This window comes from Phycodurus eques, chromosome 17, assembly GCF_024500275.1.
Source record: "Phycodurus eques isolate BA_2022a chromosome 17, UOR_Pequ_1.1, whole genome shotgun sequence".
Lineage (NCBI taxonomy): Eukaryota > Metazoa > Chordata > Actinopteri > Syngnathiformes > Syngnathidae > Phycodurus > Phycodurus eques.
Window position 1 is genome coordinate 4,875,924 of NC_084541.1, and position 18,933 is coordinate 4,894,856.

At 42.0% G+C, this 18,933-nt stretch overlaps 1 protein-coding gene across 1 annotated transcript in view; it reads left to right on the forward strand.

Moving 5' to 3' along the window:
- jhy (junctional cadherin complex regulator) overlaps positions 1–18,933 on the forward strand; it is a 52,016-nt gene that overhangs the window by 21,978 nt on the left and 11,105 nt on the right. Inside the window, exon 3 of the mRNA XM_061703204.1 lies at positions 2,011–2,043. Within this exon, the coding sequence (XP_061559188.1) occupies positions 2,011–2,043 (33 nt within the window). The remainder of the gene's footprint in view (positions 1–2,010; positions 2,044–18,933) is intronic.

Genomic DNA, 18,933 nt, shown 5'->3' on the forward strand with positions numbered 1-18,933 from the left:
TTTTCAATGGATGTAAGAATGGTGAAGCTGCTATCAAATAAGGGGTCCTATATTAAAATGTAGCTTATGTTTTCAATTGAAATAGCTTTTGATTTCTGTAAATATGACCTAATTGCTGCAAATTCAACAAATGACTATTTACAGTTCTTTACAACCTATAAAATGTCTTGAAACTTTGTTGCGCATAATAATTTCAAATTGTCTAGGTATGTTACTAAAGTAGAGGATACCATTGGACAGAGGTGTGTTACACAAATAAAATGAGCCCTAGTTTGTCAGAATTGGATAAGGATTAAGGATTTTATCACACTTTTTATGTTGAAAATTTGCCAAAACCTTTTGCCTAGAAATGAATGTAAATCATTAGGAAACTTGTGACCAAAACCTTGCCTCTTGGGTAGAAAAATGCTCGGATGTTAGTCTTACTAGTTGAAAACGAGATGTTTAAACAGGCCTTTTTCAGATTTTTCAATGGCTCTGCTCGAGCCATCTCATTTTTAGGGTAAAACTGAGAGCAATTGCATCGCCGGAATTACTTCAAACTTCATTGAAAACAAGAATAATAATAGTGAATCAAGGACATTTAGGTTTCTCTTGTGGACGTATCGTATTAACGTGTGATTGTCATCGCCGAAATCAAAAAACGTTTTCATCGATGTCAGAAACACAGAAACTCTCAACCACACTGAAAAATTCAAAAACGAGGCGATAAAGGGATTTCCCTACAACATATGAAAAAGAGCAAGTATTACCTTGCGCTAAACAATGAGAAGATGCAGTTTTGGTGGACCCCCTCTAAATTCACATACCCTATTTCCGCCACAGCGAAATGGAACGAAAATGACGGCCATTTTTCTGGATTTAGTAACATACCAAAACAGTGCATTTTAATTATTAAAAAAAAAAATACTACTATCATTAGGTTTGTTCAAAAACATTCAACTTACACTGTAATGCTTGATGACTTAAATTATGGTTGTCATTTGTATCGATTGCTTACAGAAATTTGAGAAAAATATCATTTGCATAATAATTTGTATTACACCTGTGAGAAAATGGTTTCCACAAAATGGATAATGGAGATTTGGTTCCCAGTCCGGCCCTTTAGAAGAGGCTAGCTACTACACTAACATCTAGTCTTGCGAACTATTCACGACATCCACTCGATTCATTCTCCACTGTTTAACAAAAAAAAAAAAAAAAAAATTAAGGGAAATCGAAAAAACTAACAAAAACATTCAGAGCATATCAGTGCAACCCCAAACAAGTTTTTGGCAGTGTTTCAGTGAAGGTCAGTAGCAGTCTATCACTTTCCTGCCACCCGGAAGTACCCTGGCACCTTTACAAACATTACGAAAAGGTCTATTTGTTTTTCTATTTATCAAGTGCAATCAAACAAACAACCACCAGGAGCTGCATGAGCTTCTTATTATTGTGGCGGCTGTGGCTCAGTCGGTAGAGCAGGTCATCCAGTGATCAAAGGGTCAGTGGTTCAAATCCCAGCTACTACTGTCTGTGTGTCGAAGTGTCCTTGGGCAAGACACTGAACCCTAATTTGCTCCCAGTGGGCAGCATTCACCCATTGGTGTATGAATGTGGGTGAATGTGAGGCTTTGTAAAGCTCTTTGGGCACTGTGATGGTGTTGCTAAAGCACTATATAAGCGCAGTCCATTTACCATTCACGATAGAATGAGTTTCAGTCATACAACTATGAATGTCGGATTCAAGTTTCAATACTGGTCTTTATTTATATTTCAACAGTGACTTTTATATTTATTGTTAATTAAGGGTTACTATTTTCTCAACTTTATTTTCTTGAATTTATTTCTTAATTTTTCTTTTTCTTCAGTAACTAAAATTTCTGTAAAGCGCAAAACCTACACACTTTTATGTGACTTTCAGCTTGTTCCAGCAGGGGTCGCCACAGCAAGTCACTCGTATGATTTGTTTGGCACAATTTTTATGCTGGTGCCCTTATTGACACAACATTCCTTTTTTTTTTAAATCAGGGCTTGCAACCGGCAACCAGTGTGGCACCTGAGGTGAGATTTCTTTGCTGCCCCCCTTCATTTACGATTTACATACGTTTAGAAAATAAATCGAAAAGCATCGTTTTGAACGTTGTCTTTAATTTATAAAATATAACCCATTTTCAAAAAACATGTTTTAAATCATTTAATTATAATTTTAAAAATAAAAATAAAAAACCCAATAGATACATGTTATCTACTATGCATGTATCACAAAATGTATTGTTTTTCTGGTGCACATATCAATATCATAGATTAGGCCAATGTAGACACTGATTGATTAGGTTTAATCTCCACAAAATATCTGTAATAGTTGACCCCTCCCTGCCACGAAGCTACAGAAATATAAAACTTATTTACTGAAGCGCATACCATGTTGAGGCTAATCGGTCAGAAGCAAGTTATCAATTTAACAGTAAAGTGGTAAATAACTGGGGGTGGGTCGGTTATTTGCAGAGGTAGGAGTAAGTCACAGTGTGCAGGTTGTAACTAAGTCTTAACCTTCACATTTCAAGCAAGTTCCAAGTTACTATGGCAAAAATTTAGCAAATCAAGTCCTGACAAAATTCAAAGCATGGCAAGTCAATTACTTGGTTTCAGCACGATGTATCTCAAGTTATACAAAATTGCTCTGTTCCAACATATATTGGAGTCATGATAAAATGTTTATCACTGATCATAACAGAATTAAGTGCATTTATGCCTATTAATGCTAAATGAATAACAATTTAGAGGATGAAATAATTGTATATACTGTATACTTATATTATTTAGACAAATACATACAGGTAAGTAATTTTTTCCTAACATTTGCATGAGTGTTTACAGCTACCAATGTAGTTAAGCTGATACTGTGATGATAAACATTTAAATATCCTTTATATTGGAATAAACATGTAATCATCAGATTTTAAAATTATATATATTGTTTCCGGTGCCCTCTCTGTTTCCCCAAATATATTGGTGTGTGTGTGAATCGCTAAATGAGAGTCATTAACTTTATACACTCTGTAGGCATTAAGTTCAGTCAGGTGTTGTCGTGACTGTGTCTATGGGAGCTGCATGTTGCCATTCTCTTTCTCCCAATTTGTTCAAAACGATCCTTAAATTATGAATTCAAATGTCATCATTTTAGGATCTCCCTCCATGTTACGTACTTAATGAGGTTGCCCCTGCACTCTGCATCATAGCGCCATCGTGGGTTGCCAGGTTAGCAGCGTGCACGACTCAAAAAACAACAACTTTTCCTTCAAAAACAAAGGTCACACTCTTTAAAATTGCTCTTTTTTCATTCGTAGTGATATTAATTGGGAATTATATTTTTTCATTTGTAAGACTAAATAGTAATAACAACTTTTAGTATAATCACACTATATTTAATTGTGTATTCTTTTCCCCAATTATGTGGTGCCCACTGAAGCTACGGCACCCTTAGCGTTCGCCTATATTGCCTAATGAGCGAGCCAGCCCTGCTGGGTATTCAACATTTATCTAGCTATACAACAAATGTTAATCTATTGTTCCTAAACCCATATGGTTTGATTACTTTTGATTTGGAGCTGTTTGAATGCCGCTTAGGTATCCAAAAGATTATTGCCATCTTCTTTCCGGTATGCCTGCATCAACCAACCCTTTTCTCATTTATTTGTACCATTGTTATCCAAATAGCTTTTATGGCCCTGTCAGTCAACAACCGAAATGATGTCTAAGATGTTTGCTTACCTGGAAAATTAATTTGCTGGGTTTCATTTTTCTTCTCTTCCTCTATATTAAAGAGCCATACATACAGTATCTGGCTGGCTATGTAGTGCTTATTACGACTTGATGTGTACAACCAGAACATCAGAGACATGCCTCCCAATAGGCTCTCAGACTTCCATGCACCTGGCACAGTGGCATAATTGGTCTAGATAGCACGCATTCACCATTTGTTGGGCCACAGGATTGTTTTTCTGGCTATAATACCCTCAACCTTGTCCACCCATCTGAGCCCCAGTCCTCTACAATGTCTCAAATCATCACCATTTACATAGTCAAGAGCCGTTAGCTTTGTGTAGTGGTAAACAGAGCTGGGGGCCTACCCTCTCTTGAACCCTTCGGTTTGTCAATATCACTCTGAATTTGCTCATTAATTTTCAATTGCCAGACACATCTTATGTAATAATAATTGCTCTCATTCAATTATTTCACTCAAGACTTGAGAGATTAAATTATCTATTCAATATAACAGTGTGTATATATATAATATATATATATATATATATATGCCATTATTACGAAAGCAACAGTTACCTTTCTCCTCCAATACATCTCCTCCAAACCTATACAAGTGTAGTGTATACATGACAATATAACAGTTCACAATCAATATTTATCTAATAACATGACAAAAACGTTAAACTTTCAATAAAATAAATCGTACCCACCATAGATACTGATGGAGATGCAGCAGACCTCCTTTCTTTTCTCTTACCTGTCTGTGTACAACCCCAAAGTTGGGACGCTGTGGTAAACATAAATAAAAACAGAATACAATGATTTGCAAATCATGTTCAGCCTATATTTAATTGAATACACAACAAATACAAGATATTTAATGTTCAAACTGATAAACTTTATTGTTTTTACCAAATAATCATTAACTTAGAATTTTATGGCTGCAACACATTCCAAAAAAAGCTGGGAGAGGGTCATGTTTACCACTGTGTTCTTTTAACAACGTTCAATAAACTTTTGGGAACTGAGGACACTAATTGTTGAAGCTTTGTAGGTGGAATTCTTTCCCATTCTTGCTTGATGTACAGCTTTAGCTGTTCAACAGTCCGGGGTCTCCGTTGTCGTATTTTACGCTTCATAATGCGCCACACATTTTCAATGGGAGACAGGTCTGGACTGCAGGCAGGCCAGTCTAGTACCCGCACTCTTTTACTACGAAGCCACGCTGTTGTAACACGTGCAGAATGTGGTTTGGCATTGTCTTTCTGAAATAAGCAGGGGCGTGCATGAAAAAGACGTTGCTTGGATGTCAGCATATGTTTCTCCAAAACCTGTGTGTACCTTTCGGCATTAATGGTGCCTTCACAGATGTGTAAGTTACCCATGCCATTGGCACTAACACAGCCCCATACCATCATAGATGCTGGCTTTTGAACTTTGCGTCCATAACAGTCCGGATGGTTCTTTTCCTCTTTGGCCCGGAGGACACGACGTCCAGAATTTCCAAAAACAATTTGAAATCTGGACTCGTCGGACCACAGAACACTTTTCCACTTTGCATCAGTCCATCTTAGATGAGCTCGGTCCCAGAGAAGCCGGCTGCGTTTCTGGGTGTTGTTGATAAATGGCTTTTGCTTTGCATAGTAGAGTTTCAAGTTGCACTTACGGATGTAGCGCCGTACTGTATTTACTGACATTGGTTTTCTGAAGTGTTCCTGAGCCCATGTGGTGATATCCTTTCCACATTGATGTCGGTTTTTGATGCAGTGCCCCTTGAGGGATCGAAGGTCACGGGCATTCAATGTTGGTTTTCAGCCTGGCCACTTACATGCAGTGATTTCTCCAGATTCTCTGAACCTTTTGATGATATTATGGACCGTAGATGATGAAATCCCTAAATTCCTTTCAATTGTACATTGAGGAACATTGTCCTTAAACTGTTCGACTATTTTCCCACGCACTTGTTTACAAAGTGTTGTTCACTTGTCCCATCTTTGCTTGTGAATGACTGAGTAATTTAGGGAAGCTCCTTTTATACCAAATCATGGCACCCACCTCTTCCCAATTAGCCTGTTCACCTGTGGGATGTTCCAAACAGGTGTTTGATGAGCATTCCTCAACTTTCTCAGTCTTTTTTGCCACCTGTCCCAGCTTTTTTGGAATGTGTTGCAGCCATAAAAGCTGAAGTTAATGATTATTTGCTGCTCTGAAAGTGCCCCAAAATCCTTTTATGGGTAGAAAACAATTCAGACAGTAATATGTTGGTTGACATAGCTCCACGAAGTCAAGTTTTTTTTTCTTTCTCTTTTAAGTGGCCTTGAAAATGAATTTTTAATCATGTCCAAAATCGTCCTCTTCGGTAATGCATCTCATTCACATATTCAACTCAACCACTCAGAGGATGATTTAGCTGAACCAATCAGAGGACGGGAAAAGTACCAAAGTGACTCAGCCTGCGTAAAAGCGAAGAGTGGTGAATCTAAAATCGGATTGGTTAGACCATTTCAATGGTGTGTGTGTGTGTGTGTGTGTGTGTTTTACTTGTTTGATGCCATCACTTGGGATTCTGAAGGCTTTTGGCAGATTACATTTTTATGGCAACAAATACAGTACAAATATGGCAAATATGTACAGTACTGTACTTTGAGATATAAAAACATAAAAAAACAAACAAAACACTACGGAGAGTCACTTAGCCTCTAGCAATTTAATGGCAAGAGAGAAGAAGATGTTTGAATGTCTGCTTGTTTTAGTTTGCATTGTTTGATAGCGTCGACCTGAGGGAAGGAGCTGTAAAGGGGGGTGACCACGATATGGAGGGTCCAAGAGGATTTTGCATGCTCTTGTCTTAGTTCTGGCAGCGTGCAAGTCCTCAATGGTGGGTAGGGGTGTACCAAGAATCATTTCAGCAGTTTTGATTGTCCGTTGCAGTCTGAGTTTTTCCTTTTTTTGTAGCAGCACCAAACCAGCCTGTGATGGAAGAACACAGGACTAATTCCATGACTGCTGTGTAGTACTGCCTCAACAGCTCCTGTGGCAGGCCGTGTTCCTCAGAAGCCGCAGGAATTACATCCTCTGTTGGCATTTTAGAGGATGAAGTTGACGTTGGTCTCCCACTTCAGGTCCTGACAGACTGTAATGAACTTGAATGTCTTGAGACTGAACTTGACTGTCTTGACGGTTGGACAGCCTAAGGGGCAGCTGTGGCAAAGGATGTCTCCTGAAGTCCACGATCATCTCTACAGTCTCGAGCGTGTTCAGCTCCAGGTTGTGTCAGCCGCACCACAGTTCCAGCCGCTCCACTTCCTGTCGATATACAGACTCGTCACCGTCTTTGATGAGGTCAATGACCGTCTTTGATGAGGTCGATGATGGTTGTGTCGTCTGCAAACTTCAGGAGTTTGACAGTTGGCTGCATTGAGGTGCAGTCTGTCATGTGGAGAGAGAGAAGAGCAGCGGAGAGAGGACACATCGTTGCGGCGCCCCGGTGCTGATGGTGTGTGTGGATGTGGTGGTGTCCCCCAGCCTCACCTGCTGTGTCCTGCCTGTCAGGATGCTGTAAATCCATTGGCAGATAGCAGGCAAGACGCTGAGCTGGAGAAGCTTGGAGAAGAGGAGTTTGAGGATGATGGTGTTGAACGCAAAGTTGAAGACCACAAATGTCGAGGTGTTCTAGAATGAAGTGCAGTCCCATGTTGACTGCATCATCCACAGACCTGTTTGCTCGGTAGGCAAACTGCAGGGAGTCCAGCAGGGGTCCTACCAGATGAGCAAAGCAGCCAAGACATGCTATTAAATGAAGACAATAGACTGTTGGAAATAAATTAATATTTATTACATATATTAGATGTTTTATTATGTATTACATTATATATTGTTAATAATTTATTTATAATTGTATTAGATTGTAATTAGTGCTTTTGATAGTGTTTAGGCCACCAGAGAAGGCTCTGAATGCCCTCACTGCACACCACTGTATATACACGTGTGTGTGTGTGTGTGTTGTGTGGATCTCTCTCTCTCTCGCTCTCTCTCTCTCTCTCTCTCTCTCTCTCTCTCTCTCTCTCTCTCTCTCTCTCTAGATATATATATATATATATATAAATTTCTTTGTTTGCCAATTATTTTACTGAAACTGTACCATAACATATCAACAGTAATCAACAACTGCTGGCACCTAAGAATTTTGATTCCTTATGTGGGTAACTTCTTCAGATAACTTAAAAAATTACAACACAAGCAAATTACAACACAAGCCAGTTGGTCCCACATTTGGTCTTTTGTAGAAATCCCAAGGAGCCTTGTTGTAATTACAAACTATTAAATGTACACCAGTTTCTAATGCTGCAATTGCTTGCACCATCAAAGTGGCACTGTGGCAGTAGCAATAAGTAGGTTCATTGAGACTAGTATGCTTTGATAATAACAGAAGCAGCAGATCAATCTTCTAGTATTGCACTCACGGTCCCGTCTCCTCTCGCGGGCCCTGACTTCAAAGCCAGGGTAACATAATGTACAATTTTTTAATAGCCTTTAGACCAAAGCTTTGGGAAGGCCCCTGCCCCTGCCGCAGTCTAAACACCCAATCAAGATTACCTTGGCTGTCTACAATAGCAGCTAAATGCAATTCAAGATCCACATCCTCTTTGAAGTCTTCGTTGCAAAAAAGATGTTTCTCCGGTACAGGAGGTAATACAGCCAGGTGCAATTGCCAGACTTTGTTGTGACATTGCCTCATAGAGAAGCAATTACTGGTCTCCCAATTTAGAAGAAAAGGTATTACACAGGTTACCATCTTCCAAATGCAATTCTGGCAAGATTATTTGCTCCATTTGATTGGATGTTTTATAATGGGCATCAAAAGGCAATGACAGGCACAACACATTTGTGCATGTTGGTATAATACTGGGTCTTCTTCTGAATTACTGTAAATCTGTCACTGATTTTACAGATACTCACTAATCTGAAGCTGCATCAAAGCATTGGTCATTTAAAAATTCCAAGTTCTGACTTTTATCAGTTGACATCAGACAATCTGAAGGTCCATAGTTAAGTACCTGCTTGGGCTGATGTGTGAGGTGACAGTAGCTCAGATCTTGTGAATTGGAGCGTCATGTTTCAAGTCATGCTGCAGAATTATTTTCTTTTTAAATGGCAACCAGCAGTTGGAGAAATGTGAGTCTGTTCCCAAACTATTGGTGCAAGGCACTGAACGGTAACAAGCTGTTGGAAAAATGTGAGTCTGTTCCCCGACTATTGACGCAGCCCACTGAACGGCAACTCGCTGTTGGAGAAATGTGAGACTATTGGCACAAGGTACTGAAGACCCCACCAACCCTGTGTGCTCCCCTTCACTCTTCATTCTTCTTTTTTTTTTACACCCTTTCCCCATTTTAATGTTTAAGATCGCCAAACAAATAAAAATAGAGTATCAGACAAATATAACCCAAGTAAACAGAAAATGCAGGTTTTAAATGTCGATTTGATATATTAGGGGAAAAAAATATTCAAAGCTACCCGGTCCTGTGTGAAAAAGTAATTAGCGCCTAATCGTGATAACTGGTTGGGCCACCCTCGATTGCAACAACAGAAATCAAAGTTTTCTATAACTTGGAATGAAACTTTCACATCTCTATTGAGATAATTTGGCCCACTCTTCTGAACAGAATTGTTTTAGTTCAGAAACATCCATCCATCCATCCATTTTCTGAACCGCTTCTCCTCACTAAGGTTGCAGGCGTGCTGGAGCCTATACCAGCTATCATCGGGCAGGAGGCGGGGTACACCCTGAACTGGTTGCCAGCCAATCGCAGGGCACTTACAAACAAACAACCATTCGCACTCACAGTCACACCTATGGGCAATTTAGAGTCTCCAATTAATGCATGTTTTTGGGATGTGGGAGGAAACCGGAGTGCCCGGAGAAAACCCACGCAGGCACGGGGAGAACATGCAAACTCCACACAGGTGGGGCCGGGGATTGAACCCCGGTCCTCAGAACTGTGAGGCTGACACTCTAACCAGTCGTCCACCGTGCCGCCTAGTTCAGAAACACTGAAATTTAACAGTCAAATTGAGAGCTGAGATTTCTCGTTTAGTTAGAATGGCAGGCACAATTATGGGAATAATGCCCCCCTTAATCCACAGGACCTTTATGAGAAGGCGACTATCAGGCAGGCAAATGCCATTTAACCTTTAACCATTTAAATTATTTCTTCAAACTCTGGAAGGAGATGTTGGCTTCCCCTGTGTAGGCACGATCGTGACATTCGTTTGTTCCAGTATCAGTCAAGCTCCTTAACAGCCATAAATGAGTCTAAGGGTTCTGTATTGGGAAATTAATGGACTGTATACTCCAACCATTGTATTTTACCAATATTTATGAAAGAATGGATGTTTTGTTATGATGATGTGAGGGGAATACTTGTGTGGATGCTGTGATGGAGCATTTTGTAGTTGGCATGGAGGTGTATGTTAGCAGGTAATGCATGGGTAAAGGTGTCAAGTGTTGGTCTGTATCTAATCTGCTACTGTCTTTTAAATTGATGTATTTTTTTTCGGTGTTGTTTCCTGTGTATGTCATTCACGTAATGTGACTTTTTCCCCTTTCTCTGGGGCAAATTTCTCCCAGGAGCAAATCAATAAAATAACCTGAACCTGAACACTGAAGGGTTTTCGAACATAAAAATCCTTTTTAAGGTCATGCCACAGCATCTCAATCAGATTCAAGTCCAGATTTTGACGAGGCCACTCCAAAACCTTCATTTTGTATTTTTTAAGCCATTCAGAAGTTGATTTCCTGATGTGTTTTGGATCTTTGTCCTGCTGCTTTAGCGTGAGGTCACTAACTGACGGCCAAACATTCTCCTTCAGGATTTTCTGGTAAAGAGCATAATTCATGGTTCCATCAATCAAAGGAAGTCATCCAGGTCCTGAAAATCCAAAGCAGCCCCAAACTATCACACTACCACCACAATGTTTGACTGTTGGTATGATGTTCTTTTTCTGAAATGCTGTGTTTACACCAGATGTCACGATGTATTAGATTGAAGACTGCTTGAAGAGATGACTTTTTTTGGAAGATGTATCTTCCAAAAACTTCGTTTATACATCTCATCTGTTAATAGAATATTCTCCCAAAAGTCTTGGGAATCATTCAGATGCTTTTTTTGCAAACGTAAGTTTTCGCCTTTCCATTTTTGCCCAGTCTCTTCCTTATTGTGGAGTCATTAACTTTGACCTTAACTGAGCCAAAGGAGGCCTGCAGTTCTTTAGATGCTGTCCTGGGTTCCTTTGTGACCTCCTGGATGAACCGTTTGTATGCTCTTGGGGAATTTTTGAAGGCCGGCCATTCTTGGGAAGGTTCACCACTGTTCCATGTTTTCTCCATTTGTGTATAATGGCTCTCACCGTGGTTTGTTGGCGTCCTAAAGCTTTGTAAATGGATTTGTAACCCTTTCCAGACAGATGTAAGTTACTTTATTTCCTATATGTCCTTGAATTTCTTTGGATCGTGGCATTTTGTTGCAGCTTTTTGAGCTCTTTTGGTCCACTTTATTTTGTAAGACAGGTTCTATTTAAAGGTCCTGTATTTTGGCGATGTAGACCTCCATAGAACACAAGCATGGTGTGAAAATGCGAGAGACTGTGATTTTTGGAGACGAAAACATGGAAACATGGAAACCTTTGCCTAGACCCAGAAAAAGCAACAAATACAAGACAAACTTTCTCTTCTCACGTCTTTTTCCTTTTTCAGCAGCGTTTGTTTTTGCTTAGTTTTTCCCCCCTCTTCTCCTTCACCAGCTTTGCTAACAGCGATAACTAGCACAGAGCCATTTGAGATTCTTGACCGACAGCTACGTCAACGCTAACCGAAGTCATGGAAAATCCGAGTTACCGCGCTGATGACCCACCCTTTTTCCAGACGCTATTTTCACACTTGATTATCTTGTCAGCCAGTTCTATAATTATCAAGGGAGGCGACTTGAAACTTATTCTTAAGACTTTATAGATCGCTAAAATCTAAAAAATAGCTATAAACCACAATGCGCCAGTTTATTTGGACTCGTTGACATATGGAGGCTAAAAAAACTTACAAAAAGAGAGTACACTTTTTTTGTCGGGACACTGCTCTTTCTCAAGAAAATATTTTTTTCTTCTCGAACAATTCAGCGGCTCAAAGAATTACCTCCAAAATACATCCAATCATCATCAGTGATCACGCACCAATTTCTTTACCAAAAAATTTAGTCATATCTGGTACCTCCACCAACATGGCGCTTTAACACGTCGCTACTGAAAGACCTGTACTTTGATTCATTTGTGAGGAAAGAAGGGACAATTTTTGGAAATTCAATGACTCCCCAACCTTATCCCCATCTGCTGTGGGAAACTGTGAAATCTGGAATGAGAGGTCAAATCATATCATACAAGAAAAAAAACAAGAACTAAGATTAGAAAATGAAAAGAATATGCAATTCCATCCATCCATTTTCTGAGCCGCTTCGCCTCACTAGGGTCGCGGGGGTGCTGTAGCCTATCCCAGCTGTCATCGGGCAGGAGGCGGGGTACACCCTGAACTGGTTGCCAGCCAATCGCAGGGCACATAAGAACAAACAACCATTCGCACTCACAGTCATGCCTACGAGTAATTTATAGTCTCCAATTCACGCATGTTTTTGGGATGTGAGGGGAAACCGGAGTGTCCAGAGAAAGCCCACGCAGGCACGGGGAGAACATGCAAACTCCACACAGGCGGGGCCGGGGATTGAACCCGGGTCCTCAGAACTGTGAGGCTGACGCTCTAACCAGTCGGCCAAGAATATGCAATTAATCCGATTTATACGCTTAGAAACCAACTTCAAAAGGCAAAATGTAAATTTTACATCATGTCAAAAAGAAAATAATTTCTCCAACAACAATTAAGATACACTAAAGACAGTATTGATGCTCCTTTAACCATCACAGAATTACATAATGCATGAAAAAATATGCAATCAAGAAGAGCACATTGCCAGGACAGAATTTCGGTTGAATTCATATAACACTTCTAGCCAGTACTAGCGCCTCTATTTATCAGAACACTCAAGGAGATAAAAGATAAAGGTCAAATTAGTAGCCATATGAGCACAGCTGCAATCATTACGACAAAAAATCAGGCAAAGACCCGACTCTCCTGGCTAATTATCGGCCCTTATCACTGATTACCGTATTTTCACGACCTTAAGGCGCACCGTATTAAAAGGCGCAGTCTCAGTTACGGGGTCTATTTCTTTATTTAACACATACATATGGTGCACGGTATTATTGGGCGCAGGCATGGTAAAACATACCCTAGCTTAAAACATACGGTAGCATACATGCACGCTAAAACAATGTTTTTAAAAAGGCAGCGGGAGCAAAACTGAGTTCGGTTGTACTTTATTGAAGTATTTAACAATGTACTCACGTTATTTTTTGATCAATCCTCATCCACAAATCCATCAAACTCCTCATCTTCTGTATCCGAAATGAACAGCTGGGCAAGTTCTCCATCAAACATGCTAGGTTCCCTCTCGTCATTGTCGGAGTCAGTCTCGTTGCCGGGGTTCTGTTCAGCAATGATGCCGGCTTTCGCGAAAGCTCGAACAACAGTGCAAGCAGACACATTAGCCCAACCATCCACAATCCATTCACAAATTGTGGTGTAACTCACCCGGCGCTGCCTCCTAGTCTGAGTAAAGCTGTGTTCGCCATCTGTCATCCATCGCTCCCACGCCGCTCACAACCTGACTTTGAACGCCCTGTTTACACCGATGTCCAGCGGTTGGAGTTCCTTCGTTAAGCCTCCTGGAATGATGGAAAGCTCCGAGTTATTGCACTTAGTCGAATGGTGACTGTAGAGACGCTTCTCCCGGCTGCTCTTTGATCATTAATCCATTGCTCGAGTTGGTCGTCCAACTCGGGCGACCTCGCCTTGTTTCCGCGGAAACTCAACTTTGTCTTCTTGACTTGGCGAAGCTCGTTTTTTCTGCTTCCTCCACTTGCGAACCATGGATTCTTTGCTCTTGAATTCTCTCGCGGCTGCTCGATTCCCATGTTCCTCCGCGTAACTGCTTTGTAAGTGTGTCTCTTCGTAGGTGCCATTTTCGTGGGTCCTTAGCCAAACCGATGTTGTTTTGCACAATGCACATAGCGGCGCTATATACCTACTGGGGGCGTGCCTTAATCGCCGTCCTTCACGCACACCCTTCCCCCTTTAACGTCTGCATGCTGTCCTTAGTCACGTCCGCCTTTCCTCTATGTAAGCAGCGTGTCGGCAGGAAATGCTCCTAGTCAGTCAAGCGGAGCGCTCATCGAAGTCACACAACAACATTTACAGATTTTGGAACTCGGTGCACACATAAGGCGCGCCACATTATAAGGCGCCCCGTCCAATTTGGAGAAAATTTAAGACTTTTAAGTGCGCCTTATGGTCGTCAAAATACAGTAATGTAGATATCAAGATTATCTCGAAAGCCATATCATCGAGACTTGTAAAGGTGCTCCCGACGATAATCCATTATAACCAGACAGGTTTCATTAAAGGTAGAAGTTACAAAAATAATGTCGAGACGTCTATTAAATTTGATCAGCATGTCACAGCGTAAAAATCAAAAAGCAATCAGCATGTCACTTGATGCAGAGAAAGTTTTCGATAAAGTTGACTTGTCTTTACTATTTGCAGTACCTCACAAATTTGGCTTTGGAGACTCATTTATTTATACATTGGATAACAGCATTATACAACTTGCCAAAAGCAACAGTCACCACGAATGGGATCACATCACAAAGTTTTACTCTACAAAGTGGAATCAGACAAGGGTGTCCACTTTCACCAATGCTATTTGCAATATTCATCGAACCACTAATATTAAAGGTATCTGCACGCCAGTGACAGAACACAAAAATTTGTATGCGGATGATATTCTTCTTTATTTACAGAAACCCAAGTCATCTCTTCAAGCAGTCTTCAATCTAATTAAACCATTTTCACAATTATCAGATTACTCTATCAAATGGACAAAATCGAGCAAGATGGCGCTGACCAGTGTGGTCGCCTCGTTAACGCTCTCTCTAGTATTGTCTTTGTTTTTGTGTTTTTCGTCCGTCTTTGGAGACCTTACACGACTCACTTACACAAGGGGAGACCTGCTAACCATCAAGGAGGCTACTCCGGACTTTCTGTCACCAACTTTCGAAAATCCGCTCAGTTTCTTCCCCGAGTTACTCACCGGAGCGGCGTCCGCGGTTTTCGGCGCATGGATGCGGAAGCGGCGCCACCGAGGAAAACGAGCCGGCATTCAGGTGAAACTCCGCAAGAGAGGACACAGATTGGCGTTCCCGTCGATCCACCTCGCGAATGTACGCTCCCTACCCAACAAAATGGACGAGCTTCATCTTCTGTTAAAGACCAGTAAAGACTTCGGACGTTCCGCGGCCATGTGCTTCACGGAGACCTGGCTTTGCGACGCTGTACCCGATGGCGCCGTCATGCTTCCCGGCTTCAACATTCATCGAGCGGACCGCGACATGGAATTATCGGGGAAAACGAAGGGCGGCGGGATATGCCTCCATATAAACGAAAAATGGTGTACGGACGTCACGGTGCTCAGCACACACTGCAGCCCGCATTTGGAGTCGCTGTTTTTGAACTGTAAACCATTTTACTCGCCACGTGAGTTTGCATCGTTTATACTGGCTGGAGTCTATATTACACCGCAAGCTAACACGAACGCCACATTGCTAACGCTCGCCGAACAAGTCAACGTAATTGAAAAAAAACACCCGGACTCACCCCTCATTATTCTCGGGGACTTTAACAAAGCTAAACTCAACCACGAACTCCCTAAATACAAGCAGCACATCGACTGTCCTACCAGGGAAAATAATACTTTAGACCACTGCTACACTACGGTAAAAAACGCATACCGTGCTATACCTCGTGCAGCCCTGGGCTCGTCTGATCACTGCTTAATTCACTTAATACCGACGTACAAGCAAGAACTTAAATGTGCGAAGCCTACAGTGAAAACAGTCAAAAAGTGGACCAATGAAGCAAAGATGGAACTTCAAAGCTGTTTAGACTGCACAGACTGGAGTGTCTTTGAAAATTCAGCTGGCAGCCTGGATGAATATACGGACACTGTCACATCCTATATCGGTTTCTGTGAAGAGGTTTGTGTACCAACAAAATCATTTCGGACATTCAACAACAACAAGCCGTGGTTCACTGCTAAACTTAAGCAGCTTCGCCAAGCTAAGGAAGATGCATATCAGAGCGGGGACGGGGCCCTGTATAATCGAGCTAGAAACCAGCTCTCTAAAGAAATTAACATTGCAAAGAGGATCAATGCAGCAAAGTTGGAAAAACAGTTTAGCGGGAACGACTCAAAATTAGTCTGGCGTGCATTCCAATCGCTGACTAATTACAAGCGACGATCCCCCCAAGCTGAGAACAATAGCACACTAGCCAACGACTTGAATACCTTCTATTGCAGATTTGAAAAGGACAGTTTCACTCCACACACCCACCCGGCCGCACCCGCGACCACAACCACACCTCTGACTTCTGCGTTAACCATCCATGAACAGGATGTGAGGCGCATCTTCAAACAACAGAAGATTAACAAAGCGACAGGACCGGACCATGTGTCCCCATCCTGCCTCAATGTCTGCGCGTACCAGCTCGCTCCAGTCTTCACTCAGATCTTTAACAGATCTTTGGAAATGTGCAAAGTTCCATGCTGTTTCAAACGCTCCACCATCATTCCAGTCCCCAAGAAACCTGCAATCTCTGGTCTGAATGACTACAGGCCTGTCGCTTTGACATCTGTGGTCATGAAGTCCTTTGAACGTCTCGTGCTGGACCACCTCAAGAGTGTCACAGGTCCCCTGCTGGACCCCCTGCAGTTTGCCTACCAAGCGAACAGGTCTGCGGATGATGCAGTCAACATGGGACTGCACTTCATCCTCGAACACCTCGACAGTGCAGGGACCTACGCGAGGATCCTGTTCGTGGACTTCAGCTCAGCGTTCAACACCATCATCCCTGAACTCCTTTCAACCAAGCTTCTCCAGCTAAGCGTCTCACCTGCCATCTGCCAGTGGATTTACAGCTTTCTGACGGGCAGGACACAGCAGGTCAGGCTGGGGGAGGCCACCTCATCCACACGCAGCATCAGCACTGGGGCGCCCCAAGGTTGTGTCCTCTCTCCGCTGCTCTTCTCTCTCTACACGAACGACTGCACCTCAGCGAACCCGACTGTCAAGCTCCTGAAGTTTGCAGATGACACCACTGTCATCGGCCTCATCAAGGACGGTGACGAGTCTGCATATCGAGCGGAGCGGCTGGAGCTGTGGTGCGGCCGACACAACCTGGAGCTGAACACGCTCAAGACGGTAGAGATGATCGTGGACTTCAGGAGGCATCCTTCGCCACAGCTGCCCCTCACGTTGTCCAGGTGCCTTGTGTCAACCGTCGAGACCTTCAAATTCCTGGGAATTACAATCTCTCAGGACCTGAAGTGGGCGAACAACATCAACTCCGTCCTCAAAAAGGCCCAGCAGAGGATGTACTTCCTGCGGCTTCTGAGAAAGCACGGCCTGCCACCGGAGCTGCTGAGACAGTTCTACACAGCGGTCATCGAATCAGTCCTGTGTTCTTCCATCACAGTCTGGTTTGGTGCTGCTACAAAAAAGGACAAACTCGGACTGCAACGGACAATCAAAACTGCTGAAAGGATTGTCGATACCCCCCTACCCACCATTGAGGACTTGCACGCTGCCAGAACTAAGACAAGGGCGTGCAAAATCCTCTCGGACCGTCTGCACCCCGGTCACCAGCTCTTCCAGCTCCTTCCCTCAGGTAGGCACTACCGATCAACGCAAACTAGAACTAGTAGACATTCCAACAGCTTCTTCCCTCTTGCGATCAACTTCTTAAACACCTAACCTATAATTCCATTACAACAAGCTGGCAATTTTTTGACTTGAGTTCGTTGTCACATTTCTGTGGGGCCAATTATGTATTACTCGTGCACTCACTGTAGTTGTCTCGCCATGCTGCACTATTTGCATATACTGGCCACTCATGCCAGAGTAGCATCTGCTCCATTTGCACACTGATTGAGGAGTATCTGTAACATTTGCACAACCAACATTGTCCCAGTTGATCGCACTACTCGTCACTTTAAACCGCATACACTCCTTGAAGTCTCAGCGCCCTTTGCACAATGGTCATTGCACCGGACTATTGCAATATTAGTCGTTCGAACTGCTCTAAGTGCTAGAGGACTCTGCATCTTTTTGCACAATTGTTTTTTGTCAATGTCTTTATGTCCCCAAAGTGTTCTGTAAATTGACTGTCTGTTGTACTAGAGCGGCTCCAACTACCGGAGACAAATTCCTTGTGTGTTTTGGACAAACTTGGCAAATAAAGATGATTCTGATTCTGATGATTCTGATGATTCTGATTCTGATTCTGATACTCCAAAGAACAGCAAATTTGTGGAATCCTGCAGATCAAATCCCAGATGACCCCATTTCTACAGGAAACATTAAGTATTTAGGTATCAATATTTTGCCAAAACCCACAGAGCTAACCAATCTAAATTAGACACCACTTCTGGAAAAAAATATCAGCTGACTTAATACGCTGCGATTGGCGGCAACCAGTTCAGGGTGTACCCCGCCTCCTGCCCGATGACAGCTGGGATAGGCTCCAGCACGCCCTAGTGAAGAGAAGCGGCTCATAAAATGGATGGATGGATGGATGGATGGACTTAATACGCTGGAATAACTTGCCTATATCACTACCGGGAAGAATAACCATAATAAAAATGAAAACCTTACCTCAAATAAAATATTTATTTTGGATGATTCCATTTAATGGTTCTGAACTTTAGAATCGGCCATTAATATTGTTTTATTAAAAAAGTAAGAAAAATATAATTCATTTATCCACTCCAGAAAAGTAAACAGAAAAAGTAACTCCCAAATTTAAACACTATTATATAGATAACCAATTACAATACCTCATCAAATGTATGCACCACAATGAGGAGCATCATTCTTGTCGAGAATTAGAACAGATAGACTGCAACAACATCAAACTCTCAAAACTCCCATTTATTTCTACAGGTCTGAAACGCCATAAGTGTTTCAATA